The sequence below is a fragment of the Pteropus alecto genome, unplaced genomic scaffold, assembly GCF_000325575.1.
Source record: "Pteropus alecto unplaced genomic scaffold, ASM32557v1 scaffold110, whole genome shotgun sequence".
Classification (NCBI taxonomy): Eukaryota; Metazoa; Chordata; class Mammalia; order Chiroptera; family Pteropodidae; genus Pteropus; species Pteropus alecto.
Genome location: NW_006431920.1, coordinates 13,276,066 through 13,299,549, shown reverse-complemented (window position 1 = coordinate 13,299,549; position 23,484 = coordinate 13,276,066). Strand labels below are relative to the sequence as shown.

At 35.0% G+C, this 23,484-nt stretch overlaps 1 protein-coding gene across 1 annotated transcript in view; it reads right to left on the bottom strand.

Moving 5' to 3' along the window:
- ABCA12 (ATP binding cassette subfamily A member 12) overlaps window positions 1–23,484 on the bottom strand; it is a 164,405-nt gene that overhangs the window by 16,963 nt on the left and 123,958 nt on the right. Inside the window, exons 29-42 of the mRNA XM_006906757.1 lie at window positions 21,338–21,556; window positions 19,987–20,183; window positions 19,134–19,294; window positions 17,320–17,556; window positions 16,815–16,965; window positions 14,320–14,572; window positions 13,640–13,726; window positions 12,741–12,834; window positions 9,918–10,045; window positions 7,871–7,958; window positions 7,134–7,239; window positions 3,144–3,198; window positions 2,399–2,576; window positions 798–913 (exon numbers count right to left, since the gene is read on the bottom strand). Coding sequence (XP_006906819.1) covers window positions 798–913; window positions 2,399–2,576; window positions 3,144–3,198; window positions 7,134–7,239; window positions 7,871–7,958; window positions 9,918–10,045; window positions 12,741–12,834; window positions 13,640–13,726; window positions 14,320–14,572; window positions 16,815–16,965; window positions 17,320–17,556; window positions 19,134–19,294; window positions 19,987–20,183; window positions 21,338–21,556 — 2,070 coding nt within the window. The remainder of the gene's footprint in view (window positions 1–797; window positions 914–2,398; window positions 2,577–3,143; window positions 3,199–7,133; window positions 7,240–7,870; window positions 7,959–9,917; window positions 10,046–12,740; window positions 12,835–13,639; window positions 13,727–14,319; window positions 14,573–16,814; window positions 16,966–17,319; window positions 17,557–19,133; window positions 19,295–19,986; window positions 20,184–21,337; window positions 21,557–23,484) is intronic.

Here is a 23,484-nt window from a genome sequence, read left to right as displayed (position 1 = left end):
CATGGCAACTTGAAATTAATTCCTCCTAGAGTTGGGGTTCCCCTGCCGAGGCAAGAGTTTTTTTTTTTTTCCTTCTCAGAAATATAAATTTAATCAATGTAAACTTTACAATTTAAAGTTGAAGAAAAATAATGTTTTTATGGTAAGCGGCCTAAGCAGACAGGGCGTGCTTAGAAGCTGGATGTCTTGTTTTGAGGAAATACTTAAGTAACCTTTGGCATAGTGAAGCAGAACTAGAGACAGAGAAATCCTTCATCAGCTACAAATGCTAACTAAATAGTTACTTCTTAAATACTACCCAGGCATTCAGGGCAGAAAGAATCGCTACGCTAAACATTGATTGTATCAACCTGTATTACCTGTATTACCCTAATACAGAAATAATATCATGTGTTTGTTTTATACATCTATAAAAATATAAATAAAATAAATATATAAATATGTATATCGTATAATGCTATATATACTCATAATTTGTTAATACACAAATCTATACATGAATACATTTTTTCTAAAGCCTCCACTTATGTAAGTTAAATTACATATGTAAATTGCTGAGCATGACATTTGGTATATAGTAAAAGTGTTCATTAATGGTAGGTATTACTATTAATAACAACAATCACTTTCAGAATTATTGTACTTTACAAACTATGAACTAGCAAGCGTAATGTATTGTTACTTGTCACTCATGGCTAATGAAACCCCAAGGCAATTGTAAATTAGCCAACGAGATTTAGGTCCTTTTGTGCCTAGGAGAATCTTATTCTGTTAATTATTCTTTCACTGCAACTTACCCAAACAGCAAGAGTAGAAGAGATACAGCGCCTAGGTTGTTTTCACTGTAGAAGGCAGGTAATTTGAAAATTGCAATGATACCAATTGAAAATGCTACGGGCACCAAGTAGAAGACCTATGAGAATATGTAAAATAATGTTTAATACATGGCAAAATACTTTTTTAATCAATAGCCCATTTAGTTCAAAATTGTAACAAGTTGACCTAGAAATATTTGAAGGAATGAATTTTCACGTTCCTGTTGTTTGTAATGTTCGGCTTATTTTACATTGATTTCACTTATTTTACATTGATTTGTCTCCTGCAACGTGAGGTCAAGCCAGCTTCATCTGTATGGATATATATGGAATCTCTAGTGTTTCTGCCTCCAGGCTTTGAGATTTGAGATCATTCGGTGCCAGAGGTTCAATGAGAAAGATAAGACAGCCAGGTATCTTGGTATTAGATTCAGTCCTCAGAGTACTGACTTCCTTTGGAATGCTGGAACTCTCAGAAAGTCGATTTCTAAGGCTTGGTTAAATCAGTGTGAGCCACTTGGTACAAAACCGCAAGGCAGTGGGTTCTACGCATTCTTGGAATCACAGGTGTAAGAACAAAGAACTCAGTGTTTTATTGACAAGTAGACTTAGTAAATGCTGAGAGTTTGCAGCAAGATGCATGCAATAAAAGAGATGGGAATTTAATTTGGGGGGAAAATCTCCTAAATTAGAGTGAGCATCAGATATATGACAACAGAATCTAAATAGTAAGCAGCCCTTCACAGAACTGTGTATTCTTAAACTTTCTTAACATTAAAAGTCTTATTAACATTAAAGGTCTTAAGTCATTACCATTCTTTCAGATTTGACTTCTACAACAAATGCATTTCAGACTTCACTAGATACATTAACAAAATGGATATGCAGTTAATTACTTTCCAATCCTTTAAGCCAATGATCTTTGCAGCAACTCAGACAATTTCACCATAATCATCGGGCAGAGCATACTCATCCTGGGCTTTTGGCTGATACTGGCTCATTTCAAGTCAAGAAAAACCATCTTAACTTTGGGACCATTCTATGCAAATGCAAGAGCTATCAGTGAAATTCATCCTTTATTGTCCCTATTAATTTTCTCCAAAGTGTCATTCAGCAGGGGATGCTACTTTGAAATTTTTACTCTATTTTATTAAATTTTATAAGCATTATTTGGTACCAATGGGCAAATCTGTTCTGTGAAAATTCCATTTCTCAACAATAGTGGTTCTCAAACTTCAGTGTGTATAAAATAACTTGGGGGAATTTTGTTAAAAATGCATATTCTCCAGGCTTCACTCCCAAGATACAACTCTAATAGGTCTGGTATGGGGCCCAGGAATCTGCATTCAACAAGTGCCCTGGGGGTTCTGATCCAGGTGGTCCTCAGACCACAGAGATAAGGGCAGGTGGATTTCTCTTTCCTCCAACCACTGGGTGAATATAAACCTGATGCAAATTATTTTTTCTTAATTTATTTTGTGGTAATGATCTGAACAAACTAGCATAAATAAGTCTCTAATATAAAACTGATATCTTCTACTCAGATCAATCCTGTCTTTCCTGCAATGATACAAGTTACTCACCATGTCATAAATGAAGTTTGTTACCCAATAGCATGTCACACCGATGCCTGAAATATGCTGCAACTGCTTGGCTTTGGTCTGATGCTCCCTTACAACATAGGTGACAAAGCTGGCAGTGGTGACAGAGTAGCCCATCAGGATGGAGAGTGCCACTAAAATATCGATTAAGCTGCTCATTCTATAGTGAGCAATAGGAAGAAGAAAGCACAGATAAGTTTTTGGAACTCTCTTTCTCTCAGAAAGATTCTTGACTAAAACCATCAACAAAACAGTGTAAGAGTTGGCTGTGACACAAATAAGTCTTCTTGCAAGACGGCCAGATAATACCTTCTACATGACTCAGCTGTGACCCTGGAATAAACGTAGCTCTAGTGCATCTGAATTGCTTAGAGATATTTGATAGAAAACTTCAGTCTCCATGGGTTACAGGGTGTATCAAGGGATATATAGTTCTTGAGCATAGAAATAGTACTTAAACACTATGCGGGGAAATTGAAATGATGAAGCACTTACACACTTGACTTATAAAAGCAGCAGATTCCGTGAATCTACAGTCAACAAGCTCTACTTGGCAACCTCACTGTACTCTCTTTCAGAAACTTCCTTTTATCCCAGTCAATGACATATACCAGCTTTTCTAGATTGACATGCATTAAGATACAACTGCGATTTCCATTTATAGTGCTTTATGTAGAGGCTCAACTATGCCAAAGAGAAAGTAGTCATGCCAGATAGGTCTACTTACGTGGCTTGCTCTTGGTCTTGCACTCCTGGGTAAGGATGACTATACATGATGATGCCTTAAAGAAGAGACCATTTATTCCATTAGGAAGTATTTAGTTCATCAAAAATACCAATTTTTAGATGAATAATACACAATACTTTCCTCCTTATGCTATGATCAAAAGAATTTTACCTTGGGGATACTCTTTTAAAGGAAAATGATTTTCTTCCAATCTCATCAATGCCATACAATTGGTGACACCCATTTAGAAAGAAAAACGAAGTTTTCCACATTATGGGTAGAATTTTGAGGGAAGGGGCAAGAATTTACATTTTTTATATGGCATTTTTTCTATTATATTTAAGTAATTGTTCTCAACTCTCTCCTCTTTATCTGCTGTACTTCAGAAATATACAGCATTTAAAGAAGCAACTCAAAAGGAGACCGATTATAAGAGGATCTCCTAAAGAATGCACATTGACCACTCCATCCTTTTTTATTGTGTGATTGGCTGTGCTAGAGAAATATTGTCCCTGAGAGGATCTGTCTTTCTCCTTTACTATTTCTAAGACACTTATTATTCTAGAATTCTACCACAGTAGAGCTTGGAGCTTCAGCCACTCCCAAGAGATCTTCATTGAGACATAAAGATCCCAGAGGATTCAGAGAAACCGGTTGATTCCAGAAAAGTAGTCACTTAATCCAGTACAGTCCTGCATTATTGGGGTCTCCCAGAACTGCTTATACTTTTTGAGTTAGAAGCAAGGTTTTTTCACCCCCTCCTTCCTTAGAGGACTTTGGTTAGCTAGAATCAAAATGGGCTGGCAACAGTTTCTCAAACACACACAGTGTAAAGGCAAAGTCTATACTGTCTGAATAACTTTGGAAAAGAATGGTAGGGGATGAAAGGAAGATATCCCTTAAATACTTATTGCTACAGAGTCATTAGCTGAGGGAGAACTTTCTCACTTACTGCTCATACAATATATGTTCATTATAGTTAGATATTAAGTTCCTTTCACCATACCCAAATATTATAGAATTATCTAAAGTTATATTCTCCCCGTTAACTCAAATTTATAATTTTTATTAAGTAGAATGTGACATGTTTTGAAGTTGAATTCTGCAATTGTTTTATGCTAAAAAAATAAATATGTAGTTAAAGCAAAACAAAGAAACAAACAACAACGATAACCAGCTTGGCCTAGAATTTTAATCACATCTTTGAGGGAATAAACCTTTCTTATCTTTTTTGCTAATTAATGGGCTTTCTTGCTACCAAGATTCAATTTTCCCTAGGTCCCTATGTAAACCTTGCTGAGTTATAATATAGGCAGGGAGATATCATATTTTTACATTTCTGCTTTGTATTTTCAAAATACTCTATTTCACTAGAGGAATCTTTGCAAATTACATTTAGTCCACTGTGAAAAATGGTGCCGAAACAATTGTTTCATACATATCTTTAGCTGAAAGATCAAGTAAACGTATAAGAGTTAGAGATCTATATCAAAATCTCCTCTGTGGATCCTGAGTACGTGGTTTTGAGTACAGTGATTAGTCAATGAATGCTTCTTAAATCTAATTAAATCTCTAAATTTTAATTATTTTCCCCACGTATACATTTAAAATAACACATTTTATATCATCTCTACAGTTGTAAACGTAAATAAAATGTTTCCCATTGACCATTGTTACTAATGCAATAAAGGGTAAGAATAAACACTAAGGTGGAGGGAACTGTGTATCAGTTATTTTGAAAAAGAGCCTAGCTATATAACATTTGTTAGTAGAAACAAGCAAACATATATTCTTTGGGAAGAAATAACAGAATTTTCATGTTAAATTAACCATGAGAGGAAACCACATGAATATAATAGATATTGACATTGCAAAGGAAAGCTAATTAACAGATTTTTAAGTGTGTGAGAATTCAAAGAAAATCAATTTTACAGCAAAAGAAAAATTCCAGTTAATGTAGAATTCAACAAAGATGCCTTAAAACAGATAGTGCTGTAGGTGGAGGTAGCAAAATAGTTGAGGTGATTTTTAAAGACAATATTCAAATATGTGGTGACAGAAAGGAATCTAACTATGGGTGGTGAACACGCAATGCAATATATATATATGTCTTACTGTTGAATTGTATGCCTGAAACTTACTGGATTTCATTAACCAATGTCACTATAATAAAAATAAAAATTTAAAAAAATATTACTATGGCAGGCCCCATTATACATTATAAAACAATAAAAGCATTTAGGGTGCCATGGATTTCTTCTTCGAAAGAAGGGTGGAAAAGAGAGGGTGGAAACCTAACACTTTCATAAGTCTATATAAGAAAAGTGAATTAAAAATAGAAGGTACATTACTATCAATCTCTATATTACTCAAGATGAGCCTTATTTTTAAGTAAAATAAATAAATAAATAAATTTCCTTTTAGGGTCAATATATAGTTTACATTTTAGAATTCTTAATTCTTTACACTTTGTAATTAAAAATATGGTGGTAGGAGCTACAGCTAGCCTGCTGGAGCCCAGAATGATTCACATCGATTTGGTCTTAATAAAGAACTCTAATGGTAAATAAAATCCGAATACAGGTTTCAAAAGATGACCCTTCAAAAGTGACATTGGTCTCTTCTTCTCATCTATATACTTTTGATACATTTCCCCTAGTCATTTCTACAGCTTTTATATTTTCATTATTCGTTACAACAACAAATGTCTTTTGCTCTGAATAAGACATCCTATGAAAGTCAAGTGTTCGACAGTATTTGAAACCAAGTTATACTAGACCCATCTAGCTTTAGTCTCCATTTAACTTAATTTACTACTTTTGACTGTGCCCTTTATTGATGCTCTAGATCTAAGGACTATCTATAAATCTTGTTATTTTCTTTATGGTTCCTCCTGCTAGGAAAATGCCAGAGCAGTCGGGGGAAAAAAAATACCGTTTTCTCTGAAATGAAGACTCCAAAAGATTCTGTTTCTAGGATGAATATCTAACTCCACAGTTTACTGGTACAATCACCATGAACATCCAGCACACATTATTGTGCTCAACAGCAGGGAGATGAAAGAAAAGTGGGTCTCAGTATTTCCCGAAGATATGTTGTGTCTTTTTTCCCTATTTGTTAGGTTATTTGTTAGCCCATTTATCTGGCTGGATACTCAGTCTTGGCCAGCAAGTATGTTATTCAGTTGTTTTTCATCTTTAATATTTTTTTTTTTAGGATCAGTATGGGAAAATAATTTCAGCAAGTCTTAAGAAGATGAAATGGTCTAATTCTAATTGAATTAGAAAAAAAAAAAAGTCAGTCTTTTTCAAATTCCATTTTTAAAACTATGTGGAAGTTTCTTGAGAAATCCAGTTAAAACAGACTTGGCTGAATAAAGAGGAGTAATAGAAAAATGAAGTACAGAGTATTATAAAAATGAAGAGGCAAGATTCACAGATCTCGGTTCAGACCTGGGTTCAAATCCCACTTCTGAGCCCCAGAGAGCTAATAGTAGAGAACAATAATATTCATCTTGAAAGAGTACTTTTAAGGATTAGCAGTATTTCATAGAAAGCATGTGTCATATGCTCACTTAATGGTAAAACTTTTAGTCAAGTATAGAGCTTTTTAGTTTAAAAGTTTTGTCTTCATGTTTAGATTTGTGTACAATATTTACTGACATCATTTAAAATTTTTTTAGCCTATATGCAAATAAGTAGTTATAAAATGTTTTTCTATGGGATGTAACTACTAAGTATGAGAACAGAAATAAGCATGAAGTCAGCATTGCTATCCTGGATTGATAAATGAGGAAACTAAATTAACCTGAAGTTAAGGGAATTATTCCAAATGTTTCATCTGGCGTTAGACTTCCAAACTCCTTCTAAAGATCTGTGATTTAGGTACCATAAAATACCTGCCACTGGGAGAAAATGGGTTCTAACATACATTTTTATGTGGAGAGTAGCAAAAGTTGCAATACAAAAAGCTCTGTGTAAGTAACTTTACCATGTCGGGCAGCATCATATTTGGACATGTTAACTCGCAGAAGGAAATTATTCAAACTGTTGAGGTAGGCTGGAAGAGAGTGATATCCTTCTGGATCATACCATACCTGTTCAATTGCAAAAGAAGGCGAGATCAGAATTGTTGAAAGAAATTAGGCTGCCTTTACATGTGACAGCCTACAGATTTATATTTAAAATAATAAGAGTACCAATTTCCCAAATAATAAAATAAGAGCACCAATTTCCCAATAACTTGACCCTCCATGTCCTTCCAAATCACAATTCTCTCTCTTTCTCTCCCCTAAACAATATGGTTGAGTTTTGCCTACTCTCAGTTTATAGTAAATTCAATTATAGTTATGCATTCTTTTTTTGTCTTTTCTTTAGCTTATTAACAATGTTTGGGAGATTTAGCCTATGTGTTATATATAACTGAGTTAATTCATTTCCATTGCTGAAAGGACTATCAAATGAATATGTAACCATTTATGTTTTTATTCTACTGTATATGGGCAATTTGGGTTGTATTTTTGGCTAATATGAAAAATACTACCATGTACATTTTTGTATATCTATCCTCATACTTATGCGTACACATTTCCCTGGGGTATGTATTATGCCAAACTGTTCTTCAAATTGATTGTACCTATGTTTTGCTTTTACCTCATAAAAATGCTTGAACATCTCAAGTTCACATTCTCAATTATATGACATCCCAGAAGAAAGTTCATAATTTACCTTGGCAAGTGTTCTATTGGCAGGAACTGAGGTTACATCAAAACGGAGGTCATTAGTCAAAGGCAGCCCAAAACTCCAACCTCCATATCTATATAAAATAATAAAATTTATATTTGTTTTAATGGAGAAAATAGTATAAATAGATCTAAAATGTCTAAATAAAGCTCTTTTTTTCCTTCCATTAGGAACATATTTACAGTATGAAGTAAATACTATCTGACAAACATTTTATTTTTATTGATTTATTTGATTACATTCTAGCCTAAAATGTACATTATAACTAGGAGAAAAAAGTTCTAAACAATAGCAAATGTGGAATAATCATTCTGAAAATAAGTGACACACAAGCCAACCAATTCCTCTTTATTGTAAGCTACTGTTAACTGGATTTGTACCATCTCAAAAATCTTACAATTTTTATGCTTAAATACCCTCTTTTAGGTAACTTAATACTAAAGTGATAAAACACCAGTTCTTATCTTTTTGCAAATGGCCCCATTTCTTCTATACTGCAAACTTTTTCCCTTAGTTTTTCCCCTGGTGTTACACTTTATTCTCTTTGGATATTTAAAGATGATTTGTGTCTATATAAAACTACCTGTCACTTCATGGCCCCTTAAAAATAAAAAGTGGATTTTAAATATCCAAGTAGCAATTTAAAGGATAAATTAGTTTCAATGTCCCAAATTAGGGTTGGGTTAAATCAATGATGATGCAGTCACACTAGTATACTCTTCTTGTGGCTGTCATTCTAAATGTGATGCCACAGAGCTATATTTTTGACATGCAAAGAACATTATAGTATATCATTCATTTTTTAAAGTAAACTTTAGAACAGTTTATTTTTAATAAACCTCATTTTGTTGAAAATATTTACATGTATCTCTGACTAGAAAACTTCTAGAAGAATACACAAAATGATTATATCTGAGTAGAGAGAGATTATTTTTTCTTCTTTTTGCTTATCTGCAGTTTGTAAACATTTTACAGTAAACATTAGTCCTTTATGTACATTGAAAAATAAAAGAGGGAAAAGATGGAAGAAATGAGAAAACAATAGCTTATTGAAAGCTTGTCACCTCCCCCCAGCTTTATTGAGGTATAATTGACAAATAAAAATTGTATATATTCAAGGTGTACCACTTGATCTTTTGATATATGTATACATTGTAAAATAATTACCACAATCAGGCTAATTAGAATATCCATTATCTCACATGGTTATCAGTTTCTTTGTTTGTGTGTGTGTATGTGTATGTGCTAAGAACTCTTAAGACCTATTCCCTTAGCAAATCTCAAGTATATGATACAGTATTGTTAACTATAGCCACATTGCTGTTGAATAGATCTCCAGAATCTATTCATCTTGCATAACGGAAACTTTGTACTCTTGACCAACATCTCTCTATTTTCCCCTCCCCCTCAGACTCTGGCAACCACTATTCTATTCTGTGCTTCAATGAGTTTGACTAATTTAGATTCCACTTATAAGTGAAATCTTGCAGTATGTGTCTTTCTGTGTCTGGCTTATTTCACTTAGTGTAGTATCCTCTAGGTCCATCCATGTTGTTGCAAATTCGAGCCTACCAACCTTACATCCATGGCAAAAGCTTAAGTGGCTTAGGTACAAGCCCATGGCCTTGCTACACATGGACACATTTTATCCACATGCAGATATACTCTAAGTTTTGAGATATTTATATTGGAACTAAGGCCACTTGTCACCAAAAGCAACACCTTAAAATTCTCCAAGTTGGAATAATCCAGTCAATAACTTCTCTTTTGTTTCAAGCAAAAAAGTACAAATTTCACAATACATTTTTGAGGTCTGAAAAAAATCGATGCTTTTCAATTTGCTTAAATAAATCTTAATTTAGAGTCATTACTTAAATTTTAACACACAAGGCTATTTAGATAAAACAGAATTTAACAATGTAAATAATCAGTAGAAATGCGCACCTATTGTCTCAAGTTCAAAAGGCAATTACCATCAAATTAGAAAGCAAGAGATGCCAAGTTAAATATGCTATAAACAAAGTAGTTTTACCTTTTTTGCATAAACTCATTAGCAGTTGATATAAGATAATTTTCCAAGCGGAGCCCAGTGAGGTTATAAATTACTTGGGAAGAATAAGTTCTTCTATGAGGTGGAGAATAGTTAAATTTAGGACATTCCTGAAAAACAAAGTTAAAAATTAAGTTCTTTCTGGCTGAAACTGTATAAATCGAATGATAGATAACATTGAGGAGCTTCGGTCTCATCATTTGTCTATTACTGCAACTGGTGGAGGGTGACATCTGTACTTTGACTTTAAAGAGCTTTGAAAAGAAAGGCATCTTGCTTATGCCAAGAAATTAGAACAAATATTACATAGAGAGAGTGTATATATTTGTTTGGACCTCACTCGAAGCCAAAAAGAACACAGATTAACTATTGTGAGATTTTTCTTTAACTGTACTGACATGCTTGATGTGTTTGGAGAATAACATTAAACATTAAGATGACTCAAAATTCTCTCAGTGATTCACAGGAAAGAAAAAAAAAATTGTCGCAAATTGAAAAGATCACATTAACAGACTTCAGTTCTCAGGGATTGATAGCAGTGGATGAAAATTTTGTTTTATATTAGCTTTAGGGTATCAAACTTCGGTGTCCAAGCTCAATTTTACATATATCTAAACCTAAATCTACTTTAATTTTATCTAAATCTAAATCTAATCTTTATATACGTTAAAATTATTCCAAAATAAAAAGTTTATGTATATGTTGCAAAGTCGCATGTGTATGTATGTATATATATTGCAAAGATGCTAACAAGAATCCCTGGATACCTTTCACCCAGCTTTCTCCATTATTAGCATCTTACTTTATCATCATACATTTGTCAGAATGAAGCCCATTGGTACATTATTATTAACCAATCTCAGAGCTTGGTTTTAACCAATTATTTTTATCCTTGTAGTTTTTTACACTTCCTAGCCACTTATTTTTCACTGAAGCTTTCCATGCTTCACAGCTACAAAGTTTAGTTTGGGAAAGCCTGGCATTTTTCCAATGTTTCCTTACATCTTTTTACACGATGTCCCACAGCCTGAGGCTTGGATCACACGTGTGTACCAAGAGCATAAAATTGCATCTGCTCTAAAAAGTGAATGCTGAATTTCAGCTTACCTCAAGTTGTATCAACTTGAAGATCACATTCTAGAATGCCACCGGTTTCACAAATAGAAAGATACTCCTATGTAGGCAGTATAATTTTTAGCTTTAATTTTTCATTGAATTATACACACAGAAAAGCACATTTATTATGAGTATGCTGCTTGATGGATTTTGACAAACTGAGCCCATGTAATGAGCAATTGGATCAGGAACAGGATCAATGCAAGGATGCCAGAAGCCCTCTCAGCAGACTCTCGTCCAATCACTATATAAATATGATTCTATATAAATAGAATTCTATTTATATAGAATCATATTATATGTACTCTCTTGTATTTGGTGTTTTTCATGCATCATTTGTTTGTGAGAATCTTCCAATATGATGCATATAGTTGCAGATCAGTCACTCTCATTTGCTGTATACAGCAAATACATTTCCACTGTGGAAATATATTAGATTTGATTAATCTACTCTACTGTTGGTGGGAATTGGGGTGATTATTATGAATAGTGTTGTTATAAATATTCTAGTATATGTCTCTTGGTGAACCTATTCACATTTCTCACGGATATATAATAGGAATGGAATTGCTGACCCCAATCGGTATGTCTATCTTCAGCATTAGTAGACACTGTCAAACACTTTTAAAAATGTTTACACAAATTTAGATTCTCATCAGCAAAGCATTAGGTTGAAAATTTTGATCTACTTTGTTTTTAATTAAAAAAAATGTATCGATTCTAATTTTTTTAAAAAACTAAATTATTTGGCTTTTACTGTGAACTAAACAAAATACATAAAGAATTTCAAAAATTAACTAGATTAGATGATGGATTAAAATACTCTTTGAGTTTTGGGTAAAACTAATATTTAAATATTCAAGGATTCCAAAGGATCTCAGTTTTTATTGTTAGTAACTTCCTTGCATGAAAACATAGAAATAGGTTGTATTTACTGAAAACATTTTCATTCTAAAATATTATATCAAGATAGTTTAGAGCACAATCATATTTTCATTCTAAAATATTATATCAAGACAGTTTAGGGCACAAAATACTGCTAGATTCCTCCCCATGTAGAAGTAAGTTGACAACATAGTGACTCTAAGAAACTAATAGTGACCTCTTTCCTTTAAGTATCTTTAATTTCCCCAGTGAATTTGGTTTCCTTAAAAGTTTATTGAATGTATAAGCTTAGAAAACTAAGCTGTATATCTATAGAATACAGACAGGGTAAGTGATAATTGGACAATCTTTTCTGTGTCTTCCAGGACATGATTTTTTCACATCCTGGAGGTTGTGCATAGAGACACCTGCAGTTCTCTTCTGGATGCACACATTACTGGCTTCCTAGCCGACCACTACAGTACCACTGTGTTTTCAGATATAATATGTACGATGGCATTTTGTTGTATGAAACATAGAGCTTTCTGGTTAGAACTGAACTGAAACCAAAAATTCATCTTTAGTTAGTTTGCACAAAGAGTGCCATAGAATTACCTACCTTTGGAAATTTGTCCTGAGATGGATTTACAACAGTGACCTGAAGTTCAAAGCAAATATTTTTGAGCTGCCCAGGTCTATATCTCTGAGCTACTGGCTTCCGTAAAATAAAATTATGCTGACTTTTTGGTAACCTAGGTAGATCTTTCAAGTTTTGATATTTATTCCTTTCTTTTTTCTACTTCACTGAAACTGAATTCATCCTACCTGGACATTTTCTGAGCAGGAGCAAACACCAAAATTAGTGATACGTTCTCCACTGGTGTTCCATTTTCCCAGACTGTTTTCCTTTAAACAACTTCTGCAAATAAAACGACATCGAAGTGAGGTATGTGTGCATACTCATGTTTATGTACAAGTGTAGAAGTGAATATTTGGTTTTAAATTCAGGTGTATATTCCTAGATACAATTTACTGATTTTTTTATAACTTAAATATACATTGCATGACCATTTTCAAGTGATCTGACATGTTATGGGGAGTTGAGGGAGATCACTTAGTGATTAAACAGTGTTAATTCCAATCCTCATGGAATTGTCTTAATACAGCAAGATAGGGCTTTTTGACCCCTTTCTTCTCTTTGTTCTTTTTATTCTCTCCTTTGATAGGAAAGTTATACTTTAGCAAAATGATGCACTAATGTCAAATTTACATGTGTTATGTACTATCTTAGAAGTATGAATAAGCAACACTATTTGGTGTAAAAACACGGGAATTGGAGTCAAGATCTCGGTCTCAGCTTTACTACATTACTTCATACCTACATTTTATACAAGAATCTTAGCTCCTATGAGCCTCATTTTCTTCATCTTAAAAATGGGATTAATAATTCTCAGGGTTGTTGTGATTGTTAAATGAAAATATGGATGCAAAAGAAGTTTACAAGTTATAAAGCATCTAATTTTTTTTATTACAGTATATTATTACTAAATGAGATAGAGAAAATCTGTTAAACACAGATTTCTATCAGGGTACTAGTTTCCTCCAGCCAAATAACACACATCCACTCATCCACACACCCTCACACACATCCACACACATGCATACACATGCACAGACACAGAGTGGAATGTTGTAAAAATATAAAAAGAACAAGAACCACTTACTGATCACTAATGTTCAGACACATGTTGTCGATGCCAGGGAACGTCCACATTGCTGAGACCAGTGCTTTTGTGCTTGGGTTAGAATTTCTGTAACATTAAAGGATAGAAACAAGTTCTTGATTCCTCCATAAGTCTCCTACATTAAACTCACCCTCATGAATAATTTGAAGACATGAAATATGCTCTCTACGGGACTGTTTACTTAAGAATCTAAGAAAGAATCCCAGGAGAACAAGGTGTCACAGAAAAAAATAAGCTCCCTTCTGTGTTCGGCTACCTCGTTAGTCTCCTGATTGTCACACGCTTTTCGTAATCACCTATTTTGTATATAAAATTATATTATACAGAATTCTGACATTATTATTCAATATTTTTGAGACCGATAAAAATTTATTTGCTATATATTTGGCATATAACCTGGTTTTCATGAGTAAAGTCTAGTCATTAAAAATAAAGATCTACTATAACTTTATTTTTAGACAAACACAAAAAGCTCTTAAAAATTATTTGTTAGCGATAAAAGTGTCATGTCATAATACATCAAACTGTCTATTCTTTTGGCAGAATTAAATCCTACGGCTCCTAAGTTTTTATTCTTCAGGATTTCACCCCATTTATCTAGGCACAACTGCACCTCTGGAAACACTGTGGAAAGTTTTCGATAAAGGAAGAGAACTTACGCATAGAAGGCTGTCTGTTCAGAGGTTCCATAAAGAGATGGGGAGATCTGGATCTCTGGATAACTGTTGCTGGAATTTCTCAGTGTGCCGAGGCCCATGGCAGTGGTTACAAAGATGATGGGGAGGATAACCTGAGCAATGAAACCTTTCCAGTTCCTGCGGGTATGGTGGAACCGCTTAATGAGTATAGCCATTATCTTCTTCAGTAACAGTCCCAAACCATCCAATCTCTCTCCTCTTGTCAGGATTTTGTCTGATTAAGAAAAAAAAAAAAAAGATTAGATATGGTTCTGGGAAGTTCTGATAAATCAAGTAAAAAAAGTAACATTGAATTTATGGATAGATGGTATAATGTGATATGGTGAGGAAAGCTTATGTTTTAAATATTTGGATTTTAGATTCGGCACTTTGTTTACCTGCTTTGGGCCTGAGCCTCTTCATCTCATAGAGCTATATGTAAATGTGCTTTGAAAATTATAAATCACAGAAAAATATCATTAGTCATATACATAGTCATTTTATATGTCAAAGTGAGATATTTAGAATTTTATAAATGAATACTTTCCCCAATCTTCAGGCTCAATGAGGTCTCACTGTATATTATTAATACTGAAGAGATAGCATCTACTGGCAGATCGAATTCAAATAAGATAAATGGAAACCAAAACATTAACCTAGTTGAAGAACTCATTTCTTCTACTTTGAGTAAATTAGTGGTCATGATTCTAATCGGCTCTCATTCCAATGTAAGGTCCAACGAATTCACCTTATACACGAGGAAAGGAAAATGCTCTCCTTCGAATATAATTCTAGTTCAAAACACTTATTCATTGCGTTCTCTTTAGAAATTTGCACTAATTATATGGTACTTCAAAACTCCATTTTTACTATTATAGTCGCAAAAAAGAAATCAGTGGGGAAAATGTCTATTCTTCTCCCCTGTGAAATGTTCTTCAGGAGCTGAGAAAAATTCCACAGCTTATAAGAGTAAGGGCAGTGTGGAGGCCATGAACTTGCTTCCTCGACAATGCTCTTGATCATTTCAGCAGCCTCCTCTGACAAACGGATTCCTATGTGACACCCTCTCCTAAGACCTGCCTCCAAGCTCTCTTTTACATGTGATAAGATGACAGTATTCGTCAACTCTGTGGCAATTTTTAATTCTTCATCACAAATTAAGCAGCACAAAAATCACGATCTTCATTTAGCTGATAAGGAAAAATACAAAGCTGCTTAATTTAAAATGAACTCCAATTAAACAGAGTGAACAAGTTTAAATGCAAACTCATATCTCTGCAAAGGGGAATTGTAGAAGGAGCTGAATATTTTAAGTTAATTAGTATGCTTTTCTGTTTCTTGAGAAATTACATGTGGATGACTTACAGGTGTATCAAATGGAGCAAATGTGCTTTCTAAAAGATAATGTCAATGAGAGGTACATTTTGACTGAAGAATAGTTTCAAATTATGAGACAAATGCAGAAGCAAATTCATAACATTTACTTGTTTAAGCAAATGACCACTTTCTAATCAAAGTCTTCAACTCCATGGACTCAACAATTATATTCCCCGAAAGATGATAAATGAGGAATATGGCAGAGGACAAATGAGTCTCCTAAGTTCCAGAATTATACAAACATCAGAGATTACCTTTTCTGAGTTTGAGAGCCAGGCAAAAGTCTAATTAAAAGTTCTGTTCCTAGAGATTTTTCTCATTTTAAACAAGCAAAATGACTACTCCATAATTTATACATCATTTTACAACATGCTTCCTTAAGTACATAGCAGTTTCAAAGGAATAAATTAATTGTCAGAAAGAGAATAACAGGATAAAAGTTATTTTCAAAAGAGCTCAATTCTTCAGTTGTATCAAGAAACACAACTTTTCAAACATATATTATGTGAAGAATTGGGGAAGGGGGAACTTATTATTATAGATTCATAGCCATTGAGATCCACTTCATCAATTCAGAGACCACCCTCCAAAAGCATTTTCTCAGAGCCTGAATTTTCTCAGCACCTGCATCGTTGTTGAGATGTGCTTTCCAGTGAGGCCCCCTAAAGAGTGATGACTATGTTTTCACTTTTTTTCTGACTATTACCTACACTTAAACATGTTTAATAACAGCAAGCGAACTATCTACAGTATAACTTCTGTTGGACAGCACCAATCACAAGAAGGATTTTAATTTGTTGACCACAAATCTGAGATTACAGTAAATTACGTCTTGAAAATGACTTCTGGTGGGTAGAGAAATACTCATCACCTCTCTCACAAGAAAGTTCTTCCACATTCCTCAAAATGTTTTTGAAATAGGGAATTCATTTGGTTTAACAAATATTTTATATGTTATAAAAGGAAAGCTTATATTTCTTTAGTCTTTTTGAATATAAAAAGAAAATTTAAAGTTTATTTTTTTTTTTAAATCAAAATCTGTAATTTTCTCATTTCTGTCATTTATTGGAATGAAGCAAAATATGTGATTAGTTTTATACCATCTCTATCTGTGAAATTGCTGCTATTCACAGATAAATCGTCAGGAGTTGAGATGCCATTGGCACTGGAATTTCCAATCTTCTTTTGTGTTAAGTGCTCAAGACTCATATCATTATTTTTGTGTGATTCTTTAGTCAAGTTCAGAAAGACCTATAAAGAAAAGACAGAACATTTCATTAACATAAAACATGCATACCTTTTCTAGTATCTAGGCTCAGCTTAGATTTAGAATTTTTATCACGTTTATTGAGACAAATAAGTGTGACTTTAAGTGGCTATTTTTGAGAAGGACTTTAAGTGAACATTTTTGTTGGTGAAAGACAGATGTTCTCTAATTGGAGCCACATGTTTATTCTCAGAAGTCAGTCTACGTAAGAATGATATTAAGACAATTTTAAGATTTTCTGATTTTGTGAAATGCTTATATAAAAATACCGTATATATCTATTCTAAGGGAGCAGCAAGTTAGATCAGCTTTAAGAGAAAGGAAATGTCCAGGTATACCTCTTCCACAGTGGTATCTGAAATGCCATAGCATCCAATGTTGAGGTCACCCATGCCATGGTCCAGCGCCCTTAGGAGGGACAGATAGGCCCCTGAGACTTTGGTGCTAAACGGAGGAAGCACGTAAACAAGCTCCCCGCCGATGTCCTCCTTGAGGCCGGCTTCAGGGAGATGTGATTGGATCATTGCTGTCACAGCCATCGTGTCGCACGTTGTACTTGCATTTAGATTTGGACTCTAGGGATAAAAACAGAAGTTAAATACACCCTTGTCTTTACACTGTGGTGCCCAAGGCTCCTAATCACAGGGTGGCGAATTCTTTTGGGCCACCCATCCCTCACACACACATCACTCCTCCCGTGGCTTCCTTTCCCACCTGGGGTCCCTCCAGCTGTCTACAAATCACTATTCTACTGGCTTCATTCTCCCGCCTCGCGCCGTCCCCTCTGCACCCTCACTGCCCACTATTCTCCAACAACCAGACTCTTTTCTGTGTTAGAGGGCTTCAGGCTCAGACACGACTCCTCCTCAGGCCCTTTGCAATTGTTTCTTTGCCCCCAGATAGTCACGTGGCTCATTCTCTTTCCAGCTCCAACTCTTGGTTCAATCTTCTCAGAGATCCATTCTCTTCCAATCCTATTTAAAATGGCACCACTCGGCATGCTCTATTTCCTTTCCTCTGCTTTATTTATATCTATAACATTTATACCTATAGCTGCTAATATACTAAATAATATGCTTATTAATTGTATCATCTGAATTCCCCACACACCATCAGAATATAAACTCCACGAGGGCAGAGATTTAAATATCATCAGCTCACTGCAGTATCCCCAGGGCCTAGAAAAGTGTCTTGGGCACATGATGAGGCATAATACACACTTAGTACAAAAATTTTGAATGGAGTAATGAATATAACAATAAACAACTTTTTATATTTTGGAAGTCACATCAGGATAATTAGACAGAAAATAAATGACAGTTGTCAAAACATGACTAACTGTATATACGTCTTATACAGTTTAGTAAGTCATATGCTATTTTAGGTGGTATAGAGATCTTTAATCAGCATTCTTGTTCCTCTCTCAAAGATGTAAACGAAAAGCACTGTGGGTCTGTCTGAGTAAGTCTCCACATTGCCACTTGAGGAGTACCAATCAGAAAGTGAATATATGAAACCATAGTTTCTTTATTTGCTTTTGATAGAGCAGAAAATCAAACATTAGCCTTATGGGCTGAAAAGCTAGGGAAACTAAAAGGCTGCTCTTCCATCAGCAACCTGAGAATATAAATTATGTTTTTTACCTTGCACATTGATTCTCAATGTGTGTTCCCAAACCAGCAGCAGCAGGTTTAATCAGAAAGTGAATATATGAAACCATAGTTTCTTTATTTGCTTTTGATAGAGCAGAAAATCAAACATTAGCCTTACGGGCTGAAAAGCTAGGGAAACTAAAAGGCTGCTCTTCCATCAGCAACCTGAGAATATAAATTATGTTTTTTACCTTGCACATTGATTCTCAATGTGTGTTCCCAAACCAGCAGCAGCAGTGTCATGCGGGACCTCTTTATAAATGTAATGCATTCTGGAGCCCTACTCCAGACTTGTGGAATCAGAGACTCTTGGGGTGGGGCTGGAAGTCTGGGTTTACCAAGACTTCCAGGTGTTCTGATGCATGCTCAAGTTTGAAAAACATGACTCTAACATATTTGTAGTGACATTTAGCAATAAATAAAGTGGAGAGATTCTGCTTCTGTTTCATACAAAATTAACTTATGACCCCATAATAAGGTATACTTTCTCTCCTACAAACCTTTTTCTTGGTGAGCGTGAGGTGATACCCATCCCCAAATGCTTCCTTGAGGTAAAATGGGGACCCGCAGCAGCGCAGCCCGCCCTGTTCCAAAAAGGCGATGCGGTCACTCAGCACTTCGGCCTCGTCCAAGTGGTGTGTTGACAGAATGATTGTCCTGGCTTGAAAATACAGAGAACAACCAAGAATGAAAAATGAAAATACTGTTCCCGAGATATATATATCTATAGACAGGGTTAACACAAGTAAATCCTGTGATTTGTGAGAAGATTCACGTTTTATGAGCTAACAGAAAAACTGACCAGAAAGAGCTTCCAAAAAGATCAAAGAGAAATTCAGACAAAATGTTCCTAAATATTTCGGGGTCTCCCTCTCACCCTCCCTCTATCCCCCCTCTTCTTTTCATCACTATGAAAAAGCAGTAATTTTAAAGGCTTTTTGAATATTTCTCTTTGATTAATCCACTCCACTCTGATTACTCTTTGCTTCACATCCTGTTAGCACTTATTTAGTCTGTTTTCAGTTTATTTTCATTTGTGTATGTTTGGTATCTCTAATTAGATTCTAAACTCCTCTAGGCAAAATTTGGAACTTCTATTGGATTTGCATGCTCTCAAAAAGTCCAGTTAAGTGTTCAACTCACAGTGGGTACTACATCGATATTAATTGACCCAGAAATTTAGATGGGAGAAAAGAAGACTTGGGAAAGGGAAGAGCCTATCTGAGATCTTCAATGGAGATAATAAACGAGGAAGGCAGATCATAAACAGAAAGGGCTTCAAGTTGTTCGTGTGTGTCTCAGAGGGCAAAATTCTGCCTGCTGGAGAGAGAAGTTATAAAAAGGTATTCATACCAGTTTTGTTCTTGGATATAACATCCCATATACTTCGGCGGGAACATGGATCAACTCCAGTGGATGGTTCATCCAAAATGACCACCCTTGATCCACCAATGAGAGCTATGGATATGGATAATTTCCTCTTCATTCCTCCTGACAATGTTCCAACTCTCTTGTGACGATGGCTATATAGTCCAGTATCTTTTAAAGTCCTTCAAAAATAATGTATGGTAGTTATTTTTTTACAGATAGAACATTTGAATATTGGAAAAAATACAATAAGTACCCTAAATGATAGATATGCAGAAGCAACCATTATATGCTCAGCAAGGTGCAATAAACTATTGAAAATTCATGACATAATTTTCTATTATTTATCATCTAGTTGGAGATACAAAATTAATGTTCAGGAACAACACAGGGAAATATATGGCTCATTATTTTATTCATTCATTTGACAAATATTTTAGAATGTCTTCTGTGTTTTAGGTGCCGGGGGAAAAGAAGCAAGCAGATAATATTCCTACCCATAAAGAGATTATTATCATGTGAGGGTGTATCAGGAGGGATGTAGAGAAAATTCAGTTGATATGTATCAACTGAATTCCCAAGTAAGTTTATAATATGCCAGGTGGTGATAAGTACAATAAAAAATAAAGCAACGTACATGAGATAAGTAGTGCCTGGGGCATAATATTTTAGGCATTTATTTTATAAATGGTGGTCTCCTCAAAGGTGACATTTCATCAGAGACCAGGAAAGTGGAGAAGTCAAATGGTTCTTTGGGGAAGGCTGCTCTACGTAGAGGGAACAATAAGTGAGAAGTGCTGAGGCTGGAGCATAATCAAGTGTGCAACTGGGCAGGTGAATGTGGGGAGAGTAGAAAGAAATGAAACAGAAGTGAGACTGGGGGCGGGTCAGGTAGGGCCTCATAGGCTTGGATAAGGACTTTACTAAATTCACACTGAGTGTAGTGAGAAGCCATTAGAGGGTTTTGCCCTCGGGATGGAATGGTCTGATCTGCAGTTTAAAAAGTCACTCTGGCTGCTCTTTGAAGAATAGGTTGTATAAGGGAGAACAGAAGCGAGAGTCCCATTGGAAGGCTTGGACAAGAAGAATAACCAGTGAAATTAGGAAAAGAGGATTGGAGGCAATCTGGAAGCCAGAGTTAAAGAGAGTTTGTACAGTTCCTGTATAACTGGCCAGTGAGGACAATGACATTAAATGTATTCAATTCCAGAGAAGTAGAAAAACTAAAAATCAATTGGTCTGTGAGAAAATGTTTTCCATTGGTATTATTACCATAGCTCGAACTTCTCTTTGAGAGGAGTTACCAATGCATGTTCTCATTCCTGTCGTAACTGACCTTTTCACTTCCTCATGCAGCTGCTTTTTAGTCCACTGAGGTACTTTGATGGAGCCATACAAGAGAAGGTGTTCTTTGGTTGTGAGGTAGCTAAACAGGACGTCATGTTGCATGCAGACCCCCATGTTCTTCCGTACAGTGTGTAGGTCTGTTTTGATATCTTTTCCATAAACAAAGATGGTACCTGCTGAGGCCCCAAACAGCCCAGTCAACATGGAACTGGAATAAATGATAAAGTAGGTATGAACCGAGTATTGAAGCTAGATTTTAGAATTAACTATATCTCAGGTGTTAGCAAAAAAAAAAAAGTTAAAAGTCTGTCTCCTCAGGCAAGGTCAGACTATGAAGTAAAATGGTATTAAAAGAGAATAAAAAATAAAAATTACTTTTAAGCTTTTAATAATTTAGAGTGTTGCATAAACACTACATGATGAAGATGATAGTGGTGGTGGTAATAACAACAGAAACGATCGGGCTTTTTAACTGCCAGTACACTCTCTTCTTCAGCAAATTCATGCTCTTCTTTGGCATCAGATAGTTTCTACGGACTGTTAAGTCTCAAATTTACATCACTAGCCCAGATTTTATCACTCATTTCCAGGCTTGCTTTGTACATCCAACAGGCAATGCCACTTCTCCATGAAGTGTCTTACAGGGTTCTCAAAAGCAACATGTTTAAAACTAGGCTCATGATATTTGTACTCGAGCCTGTGCCCTCACGAATGTCGCCTCCTTCACCATCTGGTAAATCCATACAGTGGTTGCACAAGCCTCAAAAACAGTTGTTTTTGCATCCTCCTCCTAGTGTAGCCTCATAACTCCACCCACAACTTTCCATTTTCCATTGCCATTGTAGTGCAAGACAGCATCGCCACTAGCCTACTGCTGCTGTAGGCTTCTAACTCTACCTCCCCCACGCTCTTTGGTCATCTCCACTCTCTTTCTTCACACTGTGTCCAGAATATTCTTACCTAGATAATTTCTTCTCATCTCTCAGATGGTTAGCAAACTGGACAATTATTTGATATCTATTTTCTTTACTAAATCATAAACTATATGAGGTAAGGAAAAGGACCTGTTTTCTTAAGACTGCTTCGGTACCAAACTAGTGCCTTGCACATAATAGAGCTTCAAGGACAATTGTGGATTAAATAGGAAATCAATACAATTTGTAGTTCTTCCCAAAAACCTGCATTGAAATATAAATAACATTTCATTCTTTACATTAAAGGTTTATAGTCGGAAAAATAAAATGGGAACTTTCTCAGCTAAAATTCGACTCTTTAAAAGATTTCTCTAGCTCTTTTCTTCATTGGCCTATTAGAAATCTTGTCTTTTAAGCATTGTACTCTCACTAGAAAGCCAACTGTGAATTTAAACAGGTCATGTAAATGAGAGTGGCTACATGTTCACTCATTTCATAACTTTCCTTTGTCCCTTTTTATTTACCAAAAAAAATTAATTTGAATATGTTTTGGCATTTACTGAATTTACTCATGATGATACTAAATAGGATACCCAGCAACTGACACTTTTCTTAAATAAAGGTTGAGGCATCAAAAGTAACTTCCAGCTAAACTGCGTGGAGCATTGGAGATGAATCACAAAATCAATCGATCAATCAAAAAAATGTCACTTTAAAAATATTTGGACACAGGAAAGTGCTACTTAAATGAAGAGTGAAAAAGAATAGCTCATGTGTCGCTCCTGTCCTTTTTGATCTATATCTGAAAGCTGATGATTCTTTTCTTTATGAATCGAAGCAAGGGTTCCCCGTGATAGAGCAGAGTATTTAAAATCAAGTTGACATGGGCCAGGATAGAAATGAAAATAAGTCAGACAGACTAGGCATATGAGGTAGTATGGATTGGTGGGAACCAGGGATGAACCAGAAAGTAGATGCCCCTTTAAGACAAGCATCACAAAAGCCCAACCATTCTCCCAACCCAAGACTATGTACACAACATCACCCAATCTTCCTTTTATCTAAGAGATGCCAAGAATACTTCTTATTAGAAAACTCTCCTATTTTTAAATATAAGCACTGAATTAAAAATGTTTAAGAAGTACTAGGTGGACCAACACTAGGTGGAATAAATAAACCTAGTTGGTGGGCCTGATCTGGACTTTGCGCTCACATTTTGGGA